The 14,629-nt window shown below is 38.4% G+C and overlaps 1 protein-coding gene across 1 annotated transcript; it reads right to left on the bottom strand.

Moving 5' to 3' along the window:
• Positions 1-13,206: 13,206 nt before the first annotated feature.
• LOC113181963 (putative G-protein coupled receptor 141) lies at positions 13,207-14,094 on the bottom strand. The gene has a single exon (XM_026387642.2). It carries the CDS (start codon positions 14,092-14,094, stop codon positions 13,207-13,209), a length of 888 nt encoding a protein of 295 aa, XP_026243427.2.
• Positions 14,095-14,629: the final 535 nt, after the last annotated feature.

The raw sequence follows: 14,629 nt of genomic DNA, 5'->3' as shown, positions 1-14,629 counted from the left end.
AAAGATCATCCTTGATCTTGAAAACATTACTCTGAAATATTCATTTTTATCATCATTTATAGTGAAAGATACTCTCCCAAGCCACCGCCTGGCCAAATTATGAGGCCATTGGTGTTCTCTGCATCTTCCTTTCCAGGCAAAAGGCCCATAAACAGACAACTGATATCTGAGAACAGAATTCCAGATTTCATAATCCAAAACCCCAGTCAGTGTCTGGTTTCATTCCTTGCTAGCTTAAAGTATGTTTTGATTTCTAATCCGAGGTTAAACATATAGATCAAGTAAGACCCATTCCTTACTCTCAAGTATCTTATGGCATTGGGATTGGGAGGTATAAGAAAGAATTATACACAGATGAATAATTATAAGCCAGTTTTGACAAAGGCAACAATAGAGGTTGCCTATATGTATAAATATGTTTGCCAGGTATCCGATAGCAATGTCTGACATGTTTTCCTGTACTTTCCTGATGGTCATTTAAAAAAAAATTCATTATGTGCTAAAGGTTTTGGAATGAAAAAAAAATTCTATGAGAAATACTGAAAGGATTCCATGCAAAGATGGAATGGAGCCACAAATAGTCCATGGGAATGGGAAGGGAGGTCCTGACAGAAGAAGTTAAATGAGCTAAGAAGTCTGTGTATGCTGAAGAGCTGAGAAGTAATAAGCATTCAGGGTCTAAAACAACTCATGTTTTGAACCTGATCTCAACTGAACTGATAAGATTTCACCAAATACATTGCCCGCTGTTCTGTGGACTTGAGAACCTTGCTGTGTGTGACCACCCCATCTGCCCCACTACTTTCTTTCAGTGGTTGATGCCCTGAATGTGGATTTTTAAGAATAGCTGCTAATGTGTCAGCATTTGGTAATCTGGAGTTTGAATAGGGAGGGTAAAAAGAATAAAAAGAAAAGGAAATTGGCAGTTAGAAAACCTTTGATAAAAATAAGAAACTAATGAAGGAAAATCTTCAAGAAGAAGCAATAAGATCCAGGTACAGGAGACTGGATCCCTGCAAAATATTTCCAGTTTTGATGAAAAAGAAAAGCTACAGAATACATTCTTGCAAGATTCCAAACCAATCTTTGTTGTTGTTGTTGTTTGTTTGTTTTTCTTTTGGGGTATTATCATCACTAATATCATTCATTGTTGCCAACTTATGTTTAATATTTACCCTGGTGATATTCAAATGTTCTAGCATTCTGAGGTCATGCTTTTATACTCAAATCATTTATTCAGTGATTCCGTCCCATCTCAAATATTTCCAAAAGTTTTCCAAAATTTAGAATTTCCTGGAACCTTTTTCTCTGAGCTCCAGTCAGCAGAATACCTGTTATGTTGTCCTATGGTGCCAGTTAGCTCTCCATTCTACTTTCCTCTGTTGCATTTATTCACCCAAAAAACCAATAACCCAAGTGTTTTGTAATGTTGAGATGACTCCAAACACTTATGTAATTTGCTCTGTGCATGTTTTGTTGTAAGAAGAACATGGAGTGTAATCCTTCTTCTTACAAAAATATTAATCACATATTATCCAAACACATGTGTGAGTTATTTGCCTCACATACTGAATGTCAAAACACATAAGCCTAGAACTGATAGACACATTGAGTAGCCCAGAGATACTCTCTGCCAGCCTTTGAACTGTTCTCTGAAGCCCTGTCTGTCAACACAGGCACCACTGGGAAGGGTGGAGGGACCTTCTCTCTCTTTGTGGGTCTCCTCCTGTTGGTCAAACCATCTCTCTCAGCAACCTTTTCTAGAAAGGTCTGCCACACTTCAGTTAGTCTCCACATCAACAAAAGCCTGCTTCCATCCACATTGTACAACTAGGCTTTGATCATTGGACTCTAGAAGAAATTGGAATTCACTCACTCACTATCTGCCTAATGCATTTAGTCTGTCGCCTATAGAGTTATTCCCTGTGAGATTTAGCCAGTTCTGCCATTCTTTGAGCAAGATGAATAAAAACAAAATAATCTTCTTGTATGGCAATACACCCTATAATTCATCATTATTTTATTTTAACCATACAAAACACTAAAAAAACACTAAAAAAATTCTAGGCCAAAGTTTTGATATTAATAAAGGGTAAAACACAACATAGCACATAACAAAAGACAGATCAAATACAATGTCTGAGGACTTCAAGTTTTGAGTTACAGGTAAGGAGCTTGGAAGTTGCCATACTGTCTTAACATGAAAGAAGCTGAACAAAACAAAACAAAACATAGCAATTGTTCTTAGATCTGTAAAAGAAATAAGGTCACAGGTCAAACTACTGCCCACCAAATTAGAGGTGCAGATAGGCAGATACAGAAAAATCACTACTTATTTAAGCAGAAACTCATAAAAACCTCCATAGGAAATCCATAGGAAGCCAGGAGAAAACTCTGACCTGCTTTTGACAAACTCATGGAGGCTCAGTGTAGACAAATCCAAGCATTTTGGAAAGCCTTTGGGCTTCTGTGAGATTTACCCACAGAAGGAAGTTTGGTCAGTTTTTAAATATATATATCTCAACCAGAGAAAAATCCCCTTGGGCTTCCCCCAAGGGAAGGGAAAAAGAAACCTTTTTGAAATACATTAGAGCATTCTCTTCTTGATAAATTTTGCTCTCAGGAGAAACTGTTTAACCAGAGCCTTGTCTTTGCCCGTGTCCTCTTGCTGGTCAAGATGGTTTGTCACAGGAAATCAGGGAGTTGAAACTCCAAACCTCTGTTCTTGTGTTCTGATGAAAGAAGATTTAAAGTCAGACACCCAAGGTCATGCAAGAGGACTTTATTAGAAGTGAAAGTAATGTGAAAATAAAGTAAAAGTGAGGCTTAAGCAAAAGCATGCTCAAGGGAGAGAGAAGGCTGTCTTCAAGCAGAGAATAACAAAGGAGGCAAGGCTATCTCCAGTTTTATTTGATGTTTGATGTTTACCAGGAGAACTGGGGAACACCTTTTGTACTCTTTGGCAATCAGGTGTTCAACTCCTCCTTCATGTTGGGTGGTGGAGATTTTGACCTTAGTGGTCCTCTCTGGAGGTTTCATGGTGGCCATCCTATTTAGGGGAACTTCAGTCATCCCCATGTTAATGTGGGCACTGGGGTCCATCGCTGGTCAGAAGTTATCTTAGTGCTCCTTCACCGCTAAAGGAATCTTCCATCCCAGACTTGGAAACACTCACAGCCATTATCCCTAGCTTTATGTCAACATCAATGGATGCTGTCAAGAGTTAGTCCTATTAATCCTTTCCTCTTGACATATATTCCAATTAGCTCCTTTTGTGTCTGATTATTTTCTACTAATTATCTACTACCCTTTGCTTTTCCATCTGCTTTGGAAGTAGTTTAAAGAAGGACCCTAAAGTACTTTCCAAGAACACTTGTGACTTTTCCTGCATTTCACTGCTCATTGCTAGCTACTACCTACAAGCTCTATGGAGCTACGTCTGACAGAACCATAGTAACTTCAGGGAAGGGAAATAATTCTAATCCACTCAGGCTATAATAAGCTTCAGTAAGTTATCCTCATCTTTCCACACATATGGGGGAGGGGAACAAACTGAGAAGCATGTATGAAGTTCAGGGCACAGGCTCACTAAAAGGCTGAGACTTAATTGTAGGACTAGAGAATGCTTCCCCTCCACCACCCCTTATGAATTCATTACTAAAGGCCCATCTGTAGTCATTTCTTTTACCCACTATATCATGTTCAGCTATTGAGACAAAATTGCAAGACATGTTCAATGGCAGTGTGAAGATACAAAGCAAGTATTACAGTTAGACTCGGACATGGCAAGGTTGTTGGATGATCAGACCAGGATTTTAAACAGCTATGAATAATATGCTACTTTCTAATGAAGAAACTACACAATGTGCAAAAACAGATGGGCAGTGTAAGCAGACACAGAGAAATCCTAAGGAAGAACCAAAAATTGCCAAATGCCAATGTCTCGGCTTGGCACAGAATCACGAGCCACCACACAGCTTTGTAGGTTCAAACAGCAATTCTTTATTCCGGATCTCACACCAGCCTCCACACGCGTTTTGGGGCAATCCCTAATATGCCTGTCCCCAAATCCTACTTCACGAGGCTTTTTCCAAATCCCATTTTAATCTCACGAGAACTCAACGGGAACAAGCAGCAAGAACACCCTAATCCCAGCAGCCATAATCTTCAACCTCTAACTTCCCTAAAACTCCTATTGTCACGCCCTAAACCCAAGGACGGGGATACTTCCTGCAGGAATACACCCTAATCCTGGATCCACCCTGGTGATTGAGCAGGGTCACCTTTCTCAAACACACAAACAAGGTCGCAGCAAATTTCCAAGGCAAGTCCATTTAACATGGGGTACACTGGCAAGGATACGATGCGTCATACCTACTTGGTAATGGCTCTCAGCAAAAAATGAAACAAATAACAACAAAATGCTAGAGATAAAAAACATTGTAATAGAAATAAAAATTGCTTTTGATGGGCTTATTACAAGACTGGACGTAGCTGAGGAAACAATCTCTGAGGCTGCAAATATTTCAATCAATTTTTACGGAACTGAAAGGGTAAAGTTTCTAAGCTGGAAAGCTTGAATGTAAAAGATTAGGTATTATTAAGTTCCTCTGTTACACCCAGAACCTGAAATTCCTGAGATAGTTAAAACAACGCCCTACTGGCCATTTAGCCTAGGGCCCTGTGCAGTTCCTCACAGGGCCCAAACCAATCAGTTTGAATGTGTAACCCGCTTACAAATGACCAATCACCCCCGCCCGACCTGTTCCCGCCAATGAATGTGCCAATCACGTCTCAGAGTTGTTGTTCAATTTCCCTGCGCCTCATGATGATTTGTTCTGATGTATGCAAAGCCCACCGCCCTCTCCAAAAAGTGTACTTAAGCTCTGCTTGATCTTTGCTCTGGGCTCTGGGCTGCTCTCCCTTCTTGAGTAAGCACGGAGCCCCAGCGCGCTGGAATGGATCCCCAATGAATCCCCTTTTGCCAATTGCATGGAGCCAGTCTCTTGTGTGGTCTCTCCCTCCAACGCTCCGCCGGACCCCTCTTACAGAACCACTGGATATCCACGTGCAAAATAAATAAGTAAATAAATAAATAAACCTAGAGTCAAATATCATTCACAAAACTTACCTCCAAATTTATCACAGGACTAAATATAAAGCATGAAAATATAAACCTCCTAAAATTTGCACAGAAAAAAATCTGGGTGACCTTGGGTTTTGTGGTGACTGTTTAAAGACAATGGCAACAGAACATGATCCATAAAATAATCAGCAAACTGGGTTTTATTAAAATTAGAAATTTCTGAACTGGGAAATATACTATGAAGAGAATAAAAAGACAAAGGGTGAGAGAAAGTATTTATAAAAGAGATACCTAATAAATTATCCAAAATATACATAGAATATTTAAAACTCAACAATAAGAATATATACAACCCAATTTAGGAACTGGGCTAAAGATGTTAACAGACACCTCACCAAATAAGATACTCACTTGGAAAATAAGCATATGAAAAGAAGTTCCACATCCCTTTATCAGGAAATCAAAATTCAAATAACAAAAATATCACTACTGAGCCTATTACAGTGGCCAAAATTCAGAATACTGACCACAGGAAGTCCCATTCAGAGCCTATCAGAATGCAATACAGACACTTTGGAAGACAGTTTGACAATTTCTTATGAAATAATACATAGTTTTACCCTGTGATCCAGCAATCCCCCTACTGGTATTTACCCATATTAATTGAAAACTTATGTCCAAAAAAAATCTGTATAGTTGCCTTATTCAAAATTGCCAGAACTTAGAAGCAAATTCTTCCATGAGTGAATACATAAACTCTGGTTCTAGACAGTGGAAATTTTTCAATACTAAAAAGAACTAATACAGGTCATGAAGAGATATGGAGGAAATTTGAATATATATTACCAAGTGAAAGAAACCAATCTGACAAGGCTTCATACTGCAGGATTCCAGATATTCTAGAAAAGGCAAAACTATGGAGACTGTAAAAAGATCAGTGGTTGTGATAATGAAGATAAAATGGTAACTATATTCTCAGCTTTGTGCTTTCACATGAGACCATTTCAGGCAAGATATGAAACTTAGGAAAAGTACAGCAAAGTTATTAGAAGGGGAAGAAGAGGAGGAGTCTTCTCAGAAAGGAGGGTGACAATTCACTTTGTTACTAGAAGGTCCAACCCAAGTATCATCTCTCAGCTCTGCATTGACAGATTACATTAGCTAACAACCTAAAAGGCAATTCTTGTTTGTTTCCACCTGGCTGACAGGCCCTAATTAGAACTGGTTTTACAGAATTTATGGTAGGTGGGCTTCAGTCTCAATTATGCTGTCTACCTAGGTCTGGGAATCTCTGGTCTCTGTTGTCTTTGCAGGGTCTTGCTTAATATTTCTTAGCAATTATGCTCTTTGTGCAAACATAACTGAATTTATCCTCCTCCTCTTGTAAGAGGAACAGTTTATAGGGTTGAGATCAACCAAGAGGCCTGAAATAGCTATCTTGTCAGGTCTTGAGTATCACTGAGGCAGAGCTGTTCATTAACTGATTTGCTTTGTACTGAGTATTTATTTAAACTCCTGACCCATTGTTGATGTCTAGATGATATCTCAGAATTGCCAAAGGGTCATGGAGAGAAGGATGGCAGGTGGAGCACAGAGAATTTTTAGAGCAAAACTGTTCTGTCTGAGGCTATAATAGTGAATACAAGTCCCTATGCATTTGTTAAAATGCATAGAATGTACAACACCAAGAGTGAATTCTAATGCAAACTATGGACTTTGGGGACTAATGATATGCCAGTATAGGTCCCTTGATGGTAATAAATGTATCACTGGTGGGGAAATTGATAGCAGGGGATGCTGTGAAGATACTTTTCACAGATTTCTTATGTGCCTGAAACTGCTGTCAAAACTGTCAGTACATAAAAAAGTAAAATACATGACATCCAATAAATATTTGACCTCCCATGAGTCATTGATCCTTTCTGTCTCATAGATGTCATTTCCCCCAGGTCTATCTTTTTGCAGCCTACTCTTTGCCTGCTAAACTCCCCCAGCTCTTCTTTTCTCTGAGTCCCTGAATCCTGTCTGAAACAATACCCAAACTCCTGCAATTTTCAACTCCCCCATGTAGACCAGCAGAGGAATTAAATCTGCTTTCTAAATCATAAAATTTTATCAAGATGCTTTCCTAAACCAAGAGCAGTTTTATCTCTGTGAGAAAAACCTTGAGAAAGAATACCATCATTGCTGAAATGGTGTCTTAGGACAGTGGGTTTCAGATTATGTCATCATCTATCCTTATCATTTAAAGATTAGAGTACATCCCCGTTATATATTTGTTTATTCATAGTTTATACCCATACACTTCTGATCACCCACTTAAGTAATATTGATAACAATCTAACTAGTTTATTTTTATAAAACATAAATAGAAATAAATTTCTTCTACCACTATTTTTGCATCCCAATAAATTATTATTTTTCAAACTCTCATTCTCCATGCAACAGATGTATAATATCGACCATATGGCACAGTGTGCTTTAGGTCCTACATCTTTTCTCCTATTACAATTTTTCTCTCTTTCAAGTAATCTGTGTGACAATTCTGACTAATAGGCTCAGTGAAGAATCATATGGAAGTAGAAACTCTAAAGCCAATTACCAGACACATATTCATTCGTAATAATCGTGGTATTTTCTCTGCCCTCCCCAAATTCAAAATGAGTTGAAAACAATTTTTTTTATAAAATTACAATTTAATGGGATTTTATGTAAAAATAATTTAAAGAGGACAATGGTACCCATTACATAAACTAAGCTCTGTGGAAATGTTAGTATTCAAAACAGAGTACTCAGGGGTTTGAGAAAGGGTTTAAGTAGAGTCAAGAAAGAGTTTAAGTAGATGCCACATTTTTTGCAATAAATTATTGGCCAAGAGAAACTTGCCACAGCACTGCTATTTGTTAGAAAGAAACTGAGATGGGAACAAGGAGGCACTGGAATCACAAACCTCCTGCCAGATTCTTCAGTGCTCTGACATGATGTTGTTTTGGGTAAAATGGAAGCCTATGGTCTTTCACTCAGGAGAATGGGAACGAGCTGGTGCGTCCACTTTAAGGTCTGTATAAAATGCTGTTTAACTTCATCCAGCACTAAATTGATAATACTACAGACATCTCCACCTCCTCTCCCTATCTCATTATTTCTTTGAATATATTGGCATTCAAGATGGCTTTGTGGAAAGGGGAAGAGGACGGTTGAGTTGGGTAGGGCAAGCAAATGGAGAGGATGGAACTGGTTCTCTTCCCCCATGTTGTCTCAAGGAATGGAATTGAATGGATTTGAGCTCCTATGAAGGACCAGTTCGTTTCTTTACAGGAAATGGTTTTACCAGCTGTTACTATTACTACTCAGTGGGATGGAGGGTATGGATAGGCTCTGCTGCTCAGTGCTCCACAAGTGTTCAGAGCCAAATTGGTAGGAAAATGGGTTTTATTCAAAGCCAGCTTTGAAGGAAGACAAAAGAAACTTTTTGTTTCAAAATTTCCATGTTTGGAGGCTCTGAGAGGGGGAAAAACTTAGGAGTAGTAGCAAACCAGGACAAAAAGCACGAAATATACTTATGCAGATTTAGTCAGCCTGTGGTAGACAGGCCAGAGGAAGGGGCGATTTGCTTCCTTGGTGTCCTCCAGCCCAGGGTAGGCAGCTGTTCAACCTTTATTCTTAGCATGAAGAAGTTGTCCATGATTTCAGAAGGACTCTTAATTTCAATCTGTTTCAATAGAATCCCATCGATGATAAACTGAAGCATAAAATGTAACTCGATGGATAAACTTCATGAAGATGCTCTTCTCAGAGGTGTGGGCAGTGATAGGGAAGTCATCAGGGACATGATGTGACCAGAAACTATCACATCAAGGTCTGAAGAGATGGAGAGAACAAACTGTTGGTATTAACAGGACTCAGTGAGAGCTGGGCCACCATCAGGGGTTGTTGTCTGGAAGGGATGCAAGACACACCTGAACTGGGCAAAGCAGGGAAGGAGAAGAGAATAACATCTCATTTTCACTTCTTTTTCTAGAATAACTCCTGAGAATAACTCCCAGGAGCCAAAACCAACAAGAAGCCAAGTGGCAAGAAAGTCCATAACAGAGATGTTTGGGTTTAGATAAGACAATGGGAGAAGATTTGTAAGTGAAATGACTGGGTTATGATAGGTTTAATCAAATCAGTGCATTGATTCCCTGATTGAGTGGGAGGTGACTGTAGGCAGGTAGGTTGTGGCTGGAGGAGGTGGGTCTTTGGGACTTTGGGAATGTGCTTTTGGGGTTTATATTCTGTCCAGTGTGTGGGAAGCTCTCTCTGCCCTCTCTGTTTCCTGAAGTGGTGTCCTGAGCTGCTTTCCTCTGCCACACTCTTCTCTCATGATGTTCTGTCTCAACTCTTGCTCAAAAGAATGGAGTTGGTTGCCTATTGACTAAGACCTCTGAAAACTGTGAGCTCTCAAATAAACTTTTCCTCCTCTAAATTTTTCTTGTCAGGTCTTTTGATCACAGCAGAAAAAAAAAAAACTGACTGGCATAGGAGCCAGCCTACTGACTGCTCAGAGCAGGGCAGAGCAGGGAAGTATGGAGAACAGATGTGGTGGGGCAAATGGAGCAACACAAATGGTTGGAAAAAGCGTAATCAGAAACATTCAAAACCATTTGTCAAGAGGCTTGATGACATTTTACACATGGAATAGAGGCCAACAGCTAACAGAACTCTGTGAGACTCTTGGCCCAAGCAGAACTGCTTTGGGGCTCATCCAAGGAAGTACTGCTTGAATTTGGAAAGGGGACCATTTATTCAGTCTCTTCTTGGAACCCAGCAGTGTTCTAGTGTCACAAGAACCACAAACACTGGGCGGATAAAAGACATTTAGGTATGGACATCAGAGATCATGTGCCATTTTGTAGGATAATAAATTACCAATTATGAGTTTGAGCAAAGAAGGCAGGACAGGGCAGATCTACATGGTGGCTACAGCTGTCCATCTGGTGTGTGGACTCACAGGAGGAAGCATTTCTGGCCCGGGTCTATGGGCCTGGATCAATTATAAATTTGTTAATAAAAACACGTATGGGGGCTGAGGCTGGGGTTCAGCGGTAGTGCACTTGCCTGGCATGTGTGAGGCACTGGGTTCGATCCTTAGCATCATGTATATTTTTAGCCTGCTACAAAATCACTGAAAGAACATGTTAAACCACATGTTATAGGCCTCACACCTCAAATTTCAGAATCAGTGTGTCTCAGGTGGGACTTGAGAATTTGCATTTCAGTAAGGTGCTATGGTATGAATGTGTTCCCTCAAATGGATAGAGATATATTTCCAATGCAATAGTTGGAAGTTGGGGCCTAATAATAAATGATTAGATCATAAAGATTCTATCCTCATGAGTGGATTAATGTTATTATCATAAAAGTGGGTTAGTTATCTTGAGAGTGGGCTTATTAGGAAAGAAATATGGCCTTCTCTTTCTCTCACATTCTCTCTTGCCTTTTTGCCTTCTTCCATGAAATGATGGAGCAAGAAGACTTCACCAAATGCTGATATCTTGATGTTGTATTTCCCACCATCCATAATTCTGATAAACAAATTTCTTTTCTTTATAAATTACTTAGTCTGTGGTACTCTGTTATAACAACAAAGAGTAATACACAAGGTCATAGGTGCTGCTCATAGTCAGAAACCACACATGGAAATCCAATAGCCAATATTTCAACATAATTAACAATTCTATCTCACCCCTAACAGTTCCTCTTGCAACATTTACCCCAAATACCCCAAGGTATACCCATGTATTCTCATGTATACCCACTCCTTCTCATCCAGGATAAAAATGAAGATTCTAATACAATCACAGACACACTTCTGACTGCATCAGAGAACAGGCAAGCATGTGTTCATTATTACCAACAACAGAAGCAGATGGAGACTAGCAAGTGGGTTGTAAATGTCAGGCACAGGGTTTTATGTAGCAGTCTTCTACAACCTAAATAATTGGTTTATCATTTTACTTTTCTATTTCTGCATAAAATAGCATATTATCCCAAAACATAAAGTCTTAAAACAAGCATTCATTATCTCATAGTTCCAAGTCATCCATCTAGAAGCAGCTTAGCCAAGTGGTGGGGTTCAGGATCTCTCTTGAGGCAGTCAGAAATGTGCTAACCAGTGCTGCTGTCATCTTGAGGCTCAACAGGAGAGGATTTACTTCTGTGCTCACTCCATGCCCACTCAGAAGATCTGTTTCTAAGTTCATTCTCATGACTGTTAAGAGACCTCAATTCTTTGCCACCTGGGCATCTCCATAGGCCTGATTCGTGGCATGGAGTCCCTCCTGAATGAAGCAATCCAAGAGAGAGAAAGAGAGACAGAGTGCCCAAGATGGAAGCTGCAGCTTTTTTACAACCTAACATTGGATATAACATACATTTCTCTGCTTTATTCCATTCATAAGTCAATGAAGGAGGAGAAGACTATATAAGGATATGAATATTAGGAGACATGGATCATTGGAGGCCCTTTAAGGGACTGCATATGACATTAAAAATAAACTCATGGACTCCAGTATATGAGGAAGTTGAGCACTGAATAAGTCAATTGCAGTTCATCTTGAGATTAGTACTTAAGGCACACTATGTCCCTTAGAAACATTGATTAAATGCAATTCAAGTACACGGCTATTTATCTTGTTCTATGACAACAGAATTATGAAATAGCTCTACTATAATACTTGAAGTATAATGATTACATTAATAATAATGGCAAGTTCTTATAGGCAAGAATAGTAATAAGCATTCATTTAATTATTGATTTAATAATAAAGTATAAGGTCAACATTGATCAATAACATCTTAGGATCTCAAAATATATTGCTATATGGATCAACATTTTGTGTAATTTGAGGAACCATATTAAAATTTTCTTGCTAAAAGATGTCATGGAATTAGGAAAGAGGAGTAATATCATTCTGAGACCCACATACCAGGCATTCTTCCAATATTTAACACATGTTTTACATTGTTCAGCTTCGTCAGAACCCTACAACACTAAAAACAGGACAGAGATTATAAATATCTCACTCAAAGGTTCATGGTTACTAAACACAGTTTTGTCCTGTATCTTATTTAGCTATATGATTCATTAAATATAGTCTCAAAGATAACATCACTAGTAGTGCATGTCAATTTCTATATCATACAGGTAGAATTCAAGTTGATTGTCTTGGTTGTTTTTATTGAGCTTCTCTGATACCAGTGTTAATTTTAATTATGTAAAGCTACTTTGTTGTACAGGGTGCCTTGAGAAATCATACAAGAAGTCCCATGGTCTCAAAGGTTTGAACTAGTCTGTGGGCATGCTTTGACTAAGTCCAATTTCTTCTTGCCTTTTCATATTTCATTTTCTGCTTAATGGATTCATGTTTTGGAAGGTAGATCTGGGGAGTAGCCTCAACTTACAGAGTTTCTGCTATGTCTGCATCTGCATTGACCTACATCAATTCCAGTCATTCCTCTAAATCTCTTGACTATTATCTTTGAGCTAAGGTTTTCCTTGGAATATCAAAGCCTGTAGCTTTACTGGCAATCAGTAATTTTCAAGAGGCATCTAGCACAAGTTGAATAAATTAAGGTTTTTCTAAAGCCCAATTTAACTGCAGAAAAAAAAATTAAAAATAAAATAAAATTGTACCTCAAAAAAAAAAATAAAGCCCAATTTAACTATTGAGTTCCTACTTTCAAGTTCTCTGGATCTTAAAGAATAGAAATGGAGGGAAAGAGCATTGTAGCAAGTGCAAATATCTGGAGAGTACCACCACCTGAACTTAGCTGAAGTCAGCATTACATTGGGGAAAAAAAAAAAAAAAGGATGGTGTGGTCAATTTGTATTGTGCCAAAAGATTGAACATGCACTATAGTAAATGTGGGCCTGATAATTGCTCTTTCAAGAGAGGGGAATAATCAATCCTTATTATCTTTTTGTAGAAAACCAATGTTGATAAAGAGCAATCTAAATTTGATGTGTAAGAGCAAGGAGCTTGAAAAATCTTGAAATCACAGCAACACCAGTCAACTAAAACAATTTTGTCACATTTATGGGGAAACTGATTACAAAGCAAGTAACATAGGAAGGTTTAGTGGATAACTCCACCTATAAAACACAGCATGTCCAGGCAACAGACAGTCGTTAAAGCAATACAAATTTCATTGTAAAGAACTAACTTAGAATCTTCTCTCCCCGAATAATTTTGAATAAAGTATACCCGGAATGCATGGTGGGGTATGAAACAGATGAGTATTACTAGGAGAAAGAAAAAACTCTTAATTTGGGCTCTATATTCTTGATGGGCCCACATGTCAGGCCAGAGAGCCTTCACCTGCTGAAGGATGACAGCCATCTGTATCAAAAAGAGGATGACAACCGTTGTCATCATAATGACAATCATAGAGTAGTTCATGATAATGATTTGCCTGCAGCTGAGATCTCTGTAGAACTCAAAGCATCTCGGTTTTTCTGAGTAACTTGGATCTGTGCCATATTGTAAAAAAAATATTGGCAAAAAAATAAGGCTACCCACCATCCAAATAATTATGCTTAGGACTACCGCATGGTACTTTTGCAATTGTTGTGTCTGGAGTTTTTTAAAATAGATGAGTAATCGGAATATAACAATAACTATATAGAAAACAAAGGAGAAGTACATATGCCAGTATATGATGCTGCTAACCACTCGGCAGGCAAAGGTTCCCAGCTCCCAGATGACTGACAGGTAATAGCTGAGGCGGAACGGAAGGCTGACCAGGAGGATAGAGTGCAGCACCATGATATTGAAGATGATGGTGGCAATCACTGACTGACTATTCCTCTTGAACATCATGCATGACATTATAACTGTTCCAATAGTGCCTCCCAGGAAAACCACGCTGTAGAGTGTTATCAGAATCGTCCTGCAATATGCATCACAGTGGTCGAGGTCCATGTTTGAGACATTTGGCAAAGCAGTGGTATTGATCATCTCCATGTTTTGTCACGATGAACTTAGATCATAATTGCCTAAATCAAAGTTTAACAAAATTATTATGTATATACAAAAACTATTCAACAACTGAGCATTAATAGTACTGAATTTGGCAATCTCAGACAACTATTTACAAACCCCAAATTTTGTACCAAAAACATATTGTCAGAGATTCTGCCTAATAATTTAAACATATTGAAGGAACAGAATCCAGTGAAATAAAATGACAAAATTATGTTTGTTTGAATGTGAACTTCAGAGCTGTGCACCTAGGTATTCTACAAACAGCTATGTGTATCCACACATATCAGGAAGGGAGAGTATAATGAGACATTTTAATTTCAGGTGCAAAATTTAAGTTAGGGTCAAAGATCTTTGTAATTAAAATAAAGTATATATATATATATATATATATATATATATATATATATATATATATATATAATGTATATCTATATCTATTTATATCTTTATAGAGTTTTGTTCTTTTATTTTTTTTTTGTTTTGTTTTTTGGAACCAGGGATTGAGCCCAGAGGT

This window comes from Urocitellus parryii, chromosome 3 (assembly GCF_045843805.1).
Source record: "Urocitellus parryii isolate mUroPar1 chromosome 3, mUroPar1.hap1, whole genome shotgun sequence".
In the NCBI taxonomy this organism is placed as follows: Eukaryota; Metazoa; Chordata; class Mammalia; order Rodentia; family Sciuridae; genus Urocitellus; species Urocitellus parryii.
This window is presented reverse-complemented; position numbering and strand designations above follow the sequence as displayed.